This window comes from Chroicocephalus ridibundus, chromosome Z (assembly GCF_963924245.1).
Source record: "Chroicocephalus ridibundus chromosome Z, bChrRid1.1, whole genome shotgun sequence".
Classification (NCBI taxonomy): domain Eukaryota; kingdom Metazoa; phylum Chordata; class Aves; order Charadriiformes; family Laridae; genus Chroicocephalus; species Chroicocephalus ridibundus.
Genome location: NC_086316.1, coordinates 24,745,061 through 24,758,606, shown reverse-complemented (window position 1 = coordinate 24,758,606; position 13,546 = coordinate 24,745,061). Strand labels below are relative to the sequence as shown.

The 13,546-nt window shown below is 35.0% G+C and overlaps 1 protein-coding gene across 2 annotated transcripts in view; it reads left to right on the top strand.

Moving 5' to 3' along the window:
* Nucleotides 1–13,546, top strand: part of FER (FER tyrosine kinase) — a 173,623-nt gene that overhangs the window by 67,844 nt on the left and 92,233 nt on the right. For both annotated transcript variants that reach the window (XR_010069042.1, XM_063319846.1), the window contains exon 11: nt 8,242–8,334. Coding sequence is in view for 1 of the 2 variants with exons in the window: in XM_063319846.1 (XP_063175916.1) it covers nt 8,242–8,334 (93 nt within the window). In the remaining variant the exon portion in view is untranslated. The remainder of the gene's footprint in view (nt 1–8,241; nt 8,335–13,546) is intronic.

Here is a 13,546-nt window from a genome sequence, read left to right as displayed (position 1 = left end):
TTCATGAAATGTCACTGATTCGCTGATTGCTTAATCTGATGTAATTAGTATATGTAACTGCCAAACCACAGGTTTCTAGGCTAAAAATTGTATCTGGCTTAGGGAGATGAAAATGTTTTGAAATGGGAAGTATTTGAAGAAATGTAATACATTTCCATTCCATTTGTATACTCTTACCGTGCATCAATTCTTGAGTGTGGTTCAGGTTATTTTTGGTCACTCCTTGCCTGGAACAGTGGCAGTAGTTCATTGACTGCTCTTTGGCTCGTGATTCTTGTTTTTTTCGAGCAACAGCACAGCCTGAATGTTGAGCAAGGTTTGTCCTGGCAGATGGTGACTTTGACCAGCAGCTAGTTCATCGTCGTGGTTTTTTGGATGGTGAGCTGCCAGAGGATGTGAGATGATGTAGGTTTTCTTGCTTTTGTGAACATTAGGTACTGCAGTACAACTAGGAGCACTCAGGGTAGTCTTTTCTCCCGTTGCAACTTGGTGAGCTTACACAGAATTATAGCAAGAGAGGCCTTGTGTGTGTATTTGGGGATCTCTTACTGTGATGTGGCAATGACAACCAAGGAGGAGAAGAATTATATTGTGACCTGGTACTTCCCTTCCAGCTAGAGCAAGTGCCATACTGACTTAAATTTCATTATTTTTGATTATGTGAAACTAGTAAAGGGATAGTGTAACAATAACATATTGTGCATTCAGTTGATAATAGCATTATTGATTAATAACAGTGCTCTTGAAATCAGTGAAACAATTCATATCTGAACATTTACATACAAACCTGAGGTTTTTATGGGACAGAAGCCCTCATTTTCCCTGTTACGTGTTTCCTCAGTTACATAAGGTAATGGCATTTAAACTTAGTTTTTCAAAAATTTGTACTAATTCTAAATTTGGCTCTAAGCTTTCAGACATATGAATTGGTTTGTTAAATTGTCTTTATTGAAAACAATTCTTTATTTGGCATCATTATGCAATCAGTGGATGGAGGTGTATTAGGATTTGTTCCTTACTGAATTTCAGGGGCCTCTCTGTCTGCCTTGCAAAAGCCTACTTTTTCCTCCCTCAAAAATAGCTATTGGACAGGATCTCAGTGCCTCAGCTTAAATACAGTACATTCAGTCATCTTTTCTAGAGCACAGTTGACATTCTTGAATGTGAAAATCCTGAAGGTGAAATCAAATTCCTAACTTTTTAAAAAGTATAAAGGCTGTTTAGTATATAATAATTAGAATGTACCATGTCTCTGGAAACATTATTGCTAGCCTCCATTAAGAGGTACTCTGCTTCCTTAAAGATCTCTAATGCATATCTGTGTGTTTGGAAGATTTACTAATCATTTCAAAGATGAAGGTGACATTTCCCTGACATTTCATACGTATCTTAAAAAATTGGTCCTCTGAAACTCTAATTAAAACAGAAAATGTAGAGCAGACAACTGTACATTCTGTTCTGATAGATAGTAATTCAAAAAGAAAGCAAAGGGTCAATCATAATATTCATGCTCCTTTTTAAGAAAATGATTTATTTACACAGAGTGTTTTGCTGAAATCTGGGGCTTTCGTAAGTCAAGTCTGTCAAAGGCTTTCAGGTTTTTGTCTTCAAGTAGTTCACCAGTCTCTTATTTAATGCTCTTTCTTATTGCTGTTTCCCTGAACACAGGCTACCTGTCTAGCCTGTGTTACGCCTTCAAGATTCTGGTGTATAAGTAATCTTATGTGTATAAGTAATCACAAGAGCAGAAAAATTTATTTGGAAATAAAGCAAATATTTTTTGATAGTAAGTTGAGTGAAGTCCTTGACTTGTTATAAATTATACATAGTATTTCTAACAGTCTTTTTGTTTTTCAATATTAGCATCACATTGTGTAATTACATTCCTGCAGACCAGATTGTAGTAACAGTGCTTGATTTCACATATACCAGTAATGAACTCTGAGTTACCACTCAAAATAGGGTCCAAATGTTCCTGCAGATATCACGTCACTACTTACTTTGTGATCAAAACCAAAAAATATGCTAGAAGTTTTCAGGAAAGGAACAGAGAACACTGAAGAATACCTTACATCACTGTATAAATTGATGTGCATCTGGTTTCCAAATGCCATAGAACCTCAGAATAATTTAAATTGAAAGAGATCTCAGGGAGGCCATCTGGTCCTGCTTTTTGCTCAGAGCAGGGTCATCTTTGTTGTTATATCAGGCTGCATAATGCCTTGTTGCAGTAGAGGTTCTAGCAGTTCCAGTGATGGAAATGTCTCTGGGCAGCGTGTTTTGGTATTTGATCACCATCCTCATTGTGAATTTTCTTTTTTCAGTATCTAACTGGATTTTTTCTCAATGCAAATTGTCTGTTGCTGCTTGTCCTTTTGCTGTGTCCCACCTAGAAGAGTCTGGCTTCATGTAACCACTTTTATTTTCAACTCCCTGAGTTACAAAATAGATGTAGGAGAGTTCAGAAATGCAAAATAATGCTCAGATATGTGGAGGAGCTTCTGTAAAATTAGTGAATAAGTAGACTGGGCTTTTCAGACTTGAAAAAGCAGGCTGAAAGGACACGTGATAAAGATGTATACAACGTGTTGATGGATATTGGGTGACGTGGAGAAAGCGAATAGGGAATGATTGTTCACTGTCTCTTCAGAAGCAAGAAGTAGGAGTCATCAAATAACTACAGTAGGCAGATGATTCAAAGCAAGCAGACAAACATGTTCTTCAAAAACATGTAAATGAGTTGTGCAACTGGTTGCTACAGCAGTGGTTGTAATAGTTTCTATAGATTCAGAAAGCAGCTGAAAAAATTTGTGACTTCCATGACTGTTACGTATCATCTTACATTATATCTTACACTAATAAGACAGAGCTTGTACCACAGATCTTCAGAGGACAAAGATATACTCTGAAGAATTGCCATTCTCCTCTTCTTACAGGCCATTAGGCCACTGGAATGGCCTGGGATGTATCTTTGGTCTGGGAGAATACAGCTGTTCTTAAATTTCATACCAGTAAGTCTTGTTTTCAGGCTACCCCTTGCAATTCTGAAGGTAGAACATTAATTTACATCGAGTGCAGTGTTTTACAATATGCGTATGTCAATTATGCATCGTTTCTGCTGCTTTGGAGGGTATTACTTGTGTTTAAACTAGAAAATGTTACCTTATCAAAAAGTGATTTTTGAATAGCTGTGTTGTTTAATTGGTTTCACTGTGTACTTGAGGTATTTTTAATCAGCTTTGAATGTTTTAATTTTTAATAACTCTGTTACATCTCCATGGCTCTGCACAGTGCTGCACCCAATTCTAGATATCTACAATACGAAACTGAGAAAATGCATTTTCTTCTTCCTCTTCTTCTTCCACCTCTTCTTCGTCTTCTTCTAATAAAATTATAATTTCTGGGAAGGTGCTCTGAAGATAGATGATCTTCACAGTTCAAATAATAAACTCATATTCAGCCAGCAACTTGTTCTGTGTGTGAGTGTCATGTTAATAATTTAAAATACCCTGGTTTGTTTCGTAAAGATAGCATGTTTGTTCATCTGTTTTTTTACAAGTGGTCTTTCTGAGATACCTAGTTCTGTCACAGACGAGGGAAAAAAGAAAGCCTTTGGAGGTATGACATTGGTTTTATTTCTGAAATCAAATCACAGATTTTAGGGACATCAGGAATATTCTACTGTATGTTAAGATTTTAATATGCGTCAGCATGTACATATCCTTTAGTATGTGCTAATACCAATAAAACAGACAAATATTGTGTGGTTAGTATATCCCCTCATCAACAGGCAGGACTGAATTACTGCCATAGTGTAAGTTTATTAAATGTTTTTGGGGCCTGTCCTAAATAACTTTTAATTTCCACTGCTGAAGTGACTAATGCAGAGGATCATTTTCAGAAAATTATTTCCTCTACAGCTTCTTTGAAGAATTCTTGCTTATAAATCACAAAACTCTATTCTCATGCCAGACATCTATAGCCTTCTAAAAGCAAAAAAATTTCCTTGTTCTCCCCATTATCTAAATTTGAAGCTCTGTTCTGGCACCTTTTTCATCAGGGAATGGAAATCGTATCTTCAAACCAGAAATGACGCTAGCATTTGCTTTACGAAAAAGAGAGCATCTTAATTGCTCTTGCGGATACTGTCTGGTGTCTTTTTATCTGTAAGTTCATTGAACATATCATTTGCAATAATTACCAGGAATTCCTTCCTTCTGGATTTATCTTAGAGCTCTTGTACTGTACTGAAGTAATTTTCATCAAAATCTCTGAGGACCATTTCCCTAGCCAAATCTCAGAAACAGTACTATCATGCTCATCTTTTAGATATCACTGATTATTTCCTTCTAATTGAAATCTCCTTTTCTTCTGAGAATGTTTTCTCTTTCAGTTGGAGAGTCCTCCTCATATTTCCTCTGAATTTCCTGTGAAGGTTCTCTAATTTCATTTGCAAGCCCACATTCAACTTCCGTATCAATGCTGATGGTTCATATCTCACTCATTAGGCAGTCTTTGTTTGAATAGACTAATATTAAAGTATTGGCCTATTTATATCACCTGTATGTACATGTCTGGCTAGTATGTTTAGCAATATTCAATATATGCTGCATTGTCCGTTGTCCCTTGTATTGCTAATTTTCCACCTTTTGATCAGAAGAGATAGTGTTGCTATTTGCCTGTCTCTCAGAAGCATTAATTCTGTTTTATCTTTATCTTAGATGTCTCTACAGCTTCTTACTTCCTTGCTTTTCAAAAAAGAGTATAGATTTTTTTTTTTCCTTTTATAATAACATCTAAGATGCAGCCATTTTCCCTGGATTTCTACAGCTAAAAAGCTCTTTGGGGCTTTCACATTATGCAGTTCAATTTTAGCAAAATCTTTTGCCCTGTCTTTGTCTTGCTCACGTTCATTCAAAATACTGTTGCGAATATGATTCGTATGGCTTGTCATTTTGATTGTGCCACACTTCTGAGTGTATTGTATTATTTTTCATGCACTCTGAGATCTGTGGTGATTTTGCCCAGTGACAGAACCTATATCTGGCAAGTGGGAGATTTCTGACCACAAGACCCTAACAGTCGTAGTGTATGACCATAGAAAATAAATTCTAGTGGAAAATCCATTAAAATGGACAGGACCTTATGGTGCACGAGATCCCCCAAAGTGAACACACAAACCACAGAAGCTTGGCTTTCCGTATATCATATGTAAAGATGCACCTGAGGAAATCCTCAAGCAAAACAGGGAGTATTTCGCTTGTATTTTTCAACTGGCCCAAATCCTTGCTTCTTTTTGGGTTCTTATGCTTTATTTTTCCTCCCTGCATCTTGTACAGAACAGAAAAATGAAAGTAAAATTAAGAGCACCGGAGCGGTTGTCTTCTGCTATGACATCTCTTTAAAAGAGATGAGGTAATTGTTTCGACTGTTAAGAAGGAAAAAGAGAACTGGAACAAAAAGGCTGGCTGAGGTGTACACAACTGGGAACAGGGTTTCAGCATTCCTTGTTTTGTGGCAGAAGAATTATAACACTGCTGTGTCCAAAACTGGCTGCTTGTAAAATATGACCGAGTGTTCTAATCTGATGGTTACAAGTAGTTGCTATCAATCAGTTTCTCAATAAAAGAGTTATTTGTCTTGGTAAATCCTTTTTATATTTTTTGGAAATAAAAGCATTAGTGCTTTGCATTATTTACCAAAGAGGATAATGGCAAGAAGTCCCACCCATAAAACAGCTGTTTGTATTCCAATTAGAAGTTCATCAGACTTGTATCATTCCAGGGTAAGTAGTTGGATTTTCATCAGTTTTGCTAGGTGTACTTGTCCAATGGATAGAAAATTCATGACCTATTCTAAGTGCCAGTCCCAAGTCTGGTGGAGATTCATTTTAGTTAATTCTGGAAAGTGATTAGAAATATGGCTAAATAAAAAATATTACTAAAAGGGAAATATCAGTTGATGCTTTTTTTCATAGTTCCTTGTATGATGTGGTTTCGTGCCACAGGTACATTTAAACACAAAGAAGTAGATTAAAAATGTCCTTTAATGACAGTATATACTTTCATACTTATCTAGCTTAATGGTAAACTACAATTTATTCTGCAGTAATTCAGTCATTGCATAAAATATTATAGCCCACAGATTAGTTTTCTTTTTAATGAAATTGGTGTAGTATAAAATAAGGGAAGTGACAAATCATGCTACCATTTTACTAATATCTCTGAAAGTAATTAATTTAAATCAAAATGAAACTGAATCCACTAATGTGTTTTAGTAGCTGCATCGTGTATGCTAGCAAGCCTGCTACTCCATAATGCTCTCTACAGCATCCCTGATGCAGAACTACTAATTCCTTTCCAGTGTCCTTCTCAAGTTTGTTAGTCAAACAGTAAGTTGTCTTACGAGTTTGTCGGAAGTGAGTGTGGTGACTACATCACCAGCATGGTTGTACTGGTTAGTCATATGTCTGATGTTTGTCGGAATAAGAATTGTGTGAAATTACAACGAACTTTTCTTCTTGAGGACACTGAGAGTCTCTGCTCTTTGTTAGCTTCCTTCAGAATTTTTACATAAGCTACTATGCTCAGATAGTCCTTTCACCTGTTAAGTTGTTTGCTAAATTGAGGGCCTTGGCAAAATTTAATGTGGCTAGGGTGGAGATCACTGAAAGACAGCTCTGATGTGTATTTCCTTTTATTTTGGAAAGCAGGCTTAAAATAACACCCTGACTTAACCAATAGGACTCTGTGTGTGTATATATATATAAAAAATATAAATAAAGTGTGCATATATATACATACATTTATTTTTTTTTTTTAAAGTAGATGGGCTGGATTGTATTGTTATACCAGTTTAGGAAAAAAATTATACCTAATATGCATTAAAAAAAATCTCTTCGTACTGGTGAATATGCTGTTCTCAGTAAAAACTAGTTTCCTGCAAGATCTAATGGGTTCTTCTAAGGTGGTCTGCAGCTAAGCAATGGCAAAAAAAAAAAATCAGTACAAGACTACTGTTGCTGCTCTTCAGTTTTATTCAGGTTGCCATAAAAATATTTAAATGGAATAAATAAACTCAGTACAGGCTACAGTTGTGTTTGCATGTGTTAGATAATGCCTGCTGTGCAGCCAAATTATGAATTTTCATTGCTGTAAGATACAGAGTAGTTTCAGTCTGTCCTGAAGTAGTGTATCCTGTATTGAGAGTGAATGGATTATGTTGCTTATTTGGAAGTCCTGGAGTAAATGGAAGCCACATTTATTACATTATCAGACGTTGAGGGTATACGTCCAGAACTTTGAAGCAATTTTTCTTTGTAATGTTACCAAAACAGTTGTATTCTGTTTCCATTATCAGTTTCCTTCAGTTTAGGTAACCTATAGCTAGTTAGAATGAGTTTGTTAATGTGTTGTCTCTCTGCTTCAAGTTTAATTATCTTAAAATATCTTGTCTGTTTCTGAGGGTGATTTACAAGCGATGCACTCAGTTTGTCAGTGTGAAAAATACATTTTTGTATTTTTGAAAGATTCTTTGGTACTAATTTTGAGAGCTGATGGCAAATCAGAGATTAAGAAATATACAGTCTTTAGACTAAGTCAAGTTATGGTATTTACATTGACTTATGCTGAACTAGAGATGCTTAAAGGCTGTTTCAGTGTTCCAGTTAGAGCCCTCTTCTTACAGAATTTAAAATCTGGATGGTGGCTGCACATATAATTTATGGTAGTTCCAGAAAACAAATGGATCCTATAACTTGCACTGATTTGTACTAATATTTACAAGCCCTGTGTTGCTAGGCAAGAATGCTAATAAAAGGAAAAAAAAAACACATAAGGATAATGTACATATGCATTTTTGAGTTTTACTATGTGGGCTTTTTTTTTTATTGTATGGTTTCAAATCAGTGTCCTTTTAATATAATAACTATTTTAGGAGAACTGAGAATTCTGCCTTGTTTTTAGGGTACAAAAGAATTTCAGTTCTCCTTATAGTTAACAATAGCGATACTTAAAATAATTGAACAAAATATTTAAGGAATTACAGAATTTTTCAGTGGTTAAATTGATATGAATTAACTTAATCCCACTGATGTTGACACTTACTGGTTTGTATCAGTAGAGGCCCAGCCCCTGTCTTTTATTTAAATAAAATCCAGGAGTTTACATTCCACATTCTCCAATAATTCAATTATCATACCGATTTGCTTGTTTTCACTGGAGGTACTGCTTCTTCTTCTAGGACAAGAAGGACAAAGTCTCAAGATTTGACACTATACGTCATTCCATAGCTGGAATTATAAGGTCTCCAAAATCCATGTTGGGCTCATCGTCGGTAAGTAGTACCAATAATGTAGTGTTATATTACATTCCCTTATTTTTACAGCTTACGTATGATTTATTTTTTTTGTGTTTGTGAAGCACCATGCATTTCCATCTACATGGACAGCAATATATTAAACCAATGTTATAAAAACACTGTTCTGATTGATCAGCAGGCATGAGAATATCATGGCATAATAGTATGTAGAACAACTTGTTGCACTTCATGAAAAATGGAGAATTTCTGTGTTCTTTGCAGCTCCCAGACTGGTGCTATACTTTTAAAAGTACTCTTCCCAGTGAGTCTGATTTACTGGAAATGTTATGTATTATGTTATTTTGTAGTAGGTCAGATGGTCATGCAACTTCTACTCATTGTTATAATAATTACATTCCCCACATTTGTTATAAAGGTACCAGTATATAAGCACATTACTACTACTACTACTACTACTACTACTTTTTCCTGGTACTATTTAAGTAATTAGGTATTATACCTCTTGCTTAAATCTCCACTGAAAATGGTTGTTGAGTGTCTCTTACTTCTAGTTAGCTTGTAGTTCTGGTTCCATAATGAATCAAGAAACTTGTTTCTTTTCCTTTGTGTTATGTCTGTTTGTTTTCATGTAGAAGCTTGCAAGACTAGTTAGAATACTTGAGCACCTGCTTGAAAATCTACCTTCTGTGTTTTCGTGAAGTGGAACATGATCATCCCAGCCCTCCCAACAAAAAAACCCCATAAAAAACAACTCCCCAAAAGTCACAAACCAAAAACCAAATGAAAAAACCAACCCAAAACAACTTGGTCAGGATTTAAAAAACTTTTTAAAACTGCCTTTTGTGATCTTGTCATCTCATTAGCTCAAACATTACCTCAAAATGGCATATTTGAGAAAACTTTAGAATTAACGGGCCTTCTATTTTATGCTGCAGGATTGCATCCAAGGACCCAGTAAGCCTTTTTTAAGCTAAACAGTATTCAGAACGTGTGGAAGAGATGGCAATTGCATATATATATATTTATACACACACATATATGTGGATATTCGTGTGTATACGTAGGAAGATTGTATACAGTGATAAAGAAATGGAATAGTAAATATGATAATGAGATAAAATTAGCATAGAAAGGCTTTTCCTATGAAATGTAAAGTTGCATGAAATATTTGAAAAATAATAGGAAAAACTCGGCTAAAATATTAAAAAAAATCTCTTGAGATAAAAAAGATCTCCATGTTATCATGATCTTTGGTTTATAAAAGTTTTAATTGATGTAAAAACTCACTTTCATCATAAAAACATATTAAAATGCATGTTGCTGTGACCTCTGTTCTTTGTGTAGATGAGACATAGCCTTCAAGTTTATCTATTTGTATGTGTTATACATCTTGTTATGATTTTTTAAAAAAATACAAAGACTACCTAAAATGTCTTCAGAGAAAAATTGGAAGAGAAAAAATTTCAAGAGGATCAAAATAAAGCATCTAAGATGAAATCACGGGAAGTTAATGTCAGAATTTTCATTGGCTTTAATTAAAGTGTCGTTTTGAATAACCTATGTGCCTCATTTTGAGTTTCATTACAATCTATATCACTGTTAATTCCATGGAAGCTGTTATAAACCTGGGTGTAGATATATGGTAGGTAGTATTACTGTAGCCTTGGATATGTTTAAGAGAAGTAAGATCAGAATTCAGTCATTTAGGCAGTCCTGCTCTAGCAGGGGAGTTGGACCAGATGATCTCTAGAGGTCCCATCCAACTCTGAAGATTCCGTGATTCCGTGATTTGAGGCAGAAACTAAAATCTGAGAAACAAGTGTAATCTTGATTACCTATCACTTAAATGAACTTCAAAGTCAGAATATATAAACCAATCAGTTCTACTTTTTGTTTTGATTTAGCAATTTCTTGTGTATTAGAAAAGCTAACCATGCATATACAGCTAAAATTCGCTTCATGAATTAGTACTTAGCTTTTAATGTGGTTAGCTGCTTGGCTTTTTCCTGCTGACAATTACATGCTTATTGCTAAATGTGTAAACTGCTACTTAAAACTTATTATCCATCAACAAAATGTACAAAGTGATTATTAAAGATTTATTATAAAATAATAATAACATACATAAAATAATTTGTTGTTTTTTTAAATAGACCGATACAAAAAATTATCTCGAAGCAGAGTAGGAAAAGGACTAGTACTGATCCTTTTACACAGTATAGTCTAAAATTGTGATGTTAACTACCTGTTTTTGTATTATATATTTTAAGTATATTGAAACTTTAGAAGTGGAGCCATATCTTGGTTTAGTTGTAACACCATCCCCTACTTAATTGGCGAGAGAAGTTGAATTTTGTGTGTTAATAGAGAAAACAAATTTTTTTGTGTGATCTGAAGAAAGTTGTAGAGAAACCATGTACTTGCAAAATCAGCCAGGAGTTTAACTGTTACTTATGTACTGGCACTTAAATGAGAGAAAACACAAGAAAAGGGGCAACTTTCATGTACCTGTAATGTAGTGCTATGAATGAACTGAATGAATTAATTGCATCATGAATGCCAGCTTCTGCCCTTCTGCCTATTTTTTTGCCACTGCGGCATTTGAGCTTGGCACAGACATCTGTCTTTTTTATTGTTTATAGATTAATAGGTAAAATTAGTGTTGGTTTCATATGATATATTAGCATGTGGGAATGAGAGAGGTACACTGAAGATAAGGGCAGGATATTCCATAGGGAATTGTCTCGAATTATCAACCTAAATTTATTGCTTTACTTTCTACTCAATGTGTCTGTGCCACTCGTGTACTCTGTGAGAGAAAAAATGTTTTGACAACGTTTTGTTTGCTTAAAGATGGAAAATAACATACGCAAAGTTTGAGCTCAGAATATATGTGAAAATACAATACTGAGTAAGCTATTAGTTTAATAAAATAAAATTCCCATTATTATTTTCTTTTCATTGACAGCATAAGTACAGGAATAATATCTCATTTTTTGGAATTAGAAATAATATGCTGCTCTTTGCTCAGTCTTTCTCTTGACTAAGGGCAGCAGCTGGGAACTACTTCATTTTACTGTTGAAGAAAACTTGCTGTTTCAATGTATTGTTAAATAGGGAGAGAGAAAGGGGACTTATTCTAACTAGAGAGGACAGTACTAGGTCCCTGAGGAGCATGATGAAGTATATGAGGGTTTTTTCCTTCGCTCAGAAGGAAAAGCGTGATGAAGTATATAAAGGCGCACACACACCAGCCTCCCACCACCCAAATAACACATGAGCGAAATATGGTAATTAATGGAAATCTAGAAGGAAAAAGAAAATTTAAAAAAAAAAAAAAAAAGGTGAGATTGGAAGGGAGCATAGAAATTTGACAGTGTGAGTCCTTTCCTTCTGTATGATTTCGTTATTTTTTTCTTTTTGGCTTCCAGTCAAATTAACAACAAAAATCTTAGAAAAATATTTCTTCATTTAAGCTATTGAATCACTAAGTGCTTCTCTAAGTGCATACATACAAATGAGAAGAAATCTCATCCCTCAAGTGAAATTGTAAAACATTGAAGCCTAGAATGCAGCTTGTTCTTTCAGGTATCTAATTAGTCATATTTGGTTGCTTACTGATATTTAAACTCAGTAAAGAAAAGAGATGGGAATTTAATTTTGTGCAGATAGCTTTTTTTTTTTTTTCCTTAAAGACTAACCTTTCTTGTATTTAAAGCATTTAAGTGTAAAATGCAGTAGAAACATTGGCACTAAGTGGTGTAAACTGAGTTGAAGTCAATATTGAAAGGATTCTGTATCTTGCATTTGTGCTGTTCTTTCTGGGCTTTCAGCTATGTTTTCTTTCATAGACAGGGTGAATATGGCATTGTACAGAAAATATGTTGGAGTCAGAAGGATTGTTCATAAAAATAATGCAATTTTACTAACACTCAAAACACAAATAATCACTGCTTCTTTCATGAGAGAAAGTGATTGCCTCGTATTATATGACAAAAGGTAAAGGTGATATAGGTAGGAGACAATCAGCAGAGGATACCTTATGGAATTTTCATTGTTTCCTTCTGTAATAAATATTAATTTAACCAAATTTAAGAGAAGGGGGAAGATTGATGTTAGTGTCATAAACTATGCCATAGTTAGCCACGACTGCAACGCTCTGTTAATCCATAAGCTCTTTCTCTGTCTTAAAGGCTTTTAAGGTGTTTTATTCTGGATGTGGTCATGATTGAACAGTGACTCAGACTTGACCCAGTTAGAATATGCCGGTTGTCATCTGGTGGCTTCCTCTTCATTAAGCTATAAAACGAGTTGCATGTCAAAATATTTTTTTATTTAATCTTCCTTTGTGAAGACCAGAAACTAGTTTAATGACTAGTTTATTTTATTCCTCTCAAGTAAAAACGTGTTTCTGTGGCAAAGGCTTTGCTACTCTGAACCCCTTAACATTTCTTGGTAGCATAGCAGAGGTTGGGGTTTTCTGGCAAGTCAAACTCAGATTCTTTGAACAATAAATGTTAGAGTAAATAACATGGTCTAACATTTTGAAAGCTTATTTTTTCCTTGAGGAACTTCTGAAAGAGAATGACTTAGTTTAAGTTAACAGTGGTAGACAACATGTATTGAAATGTTGATGAAATTGAAATACACAACTGCCTTCTTGGCCAAACAATATCTTGGGCTTTTAGTAGTTCACTATGCTGGTAAACATAGTACCTTGAAGTACATCTTTTGCTCCTAAAAACTCTGACTGTGCACTTCCTGTTCAAGCTGTTGTTATTTCTTACATAGTCCTTCCTAGCTCTGAATCTGCAATAGAGCAAAATCTGTAATAGAGCTTGCGCTTTCTAGTGATGAGTCTATTGGATACAGTGCTGGCCTCAAATCTCGTGTCTGAAATTATCCTTGATACAGGCCCAGGGCTCTAGATCCCAGTGTCAAGGTCTGAGAGTATAAGGCTCTGTCAGGCTCTTAAATATGTTCTCCAGTTTTTCATCAGGATCCCGGACTAAACTAGACCTTTCCAAAGGCAGCAGGAGCCCACAGACAAAGGCATTTTTTATACCAGAAACTTCACTATGAAAGTGCTGAAGAATTACAGATACTTGGAAACAAGTAGTTCTGAGTAGATTCTGTTTCTTTGTGTCTACTCATTCCCACTCTGACATTTATCTAAAATGCAGTCAGCAGACTTGCCTGGGACACATTCACACATCTGTTCAACTCA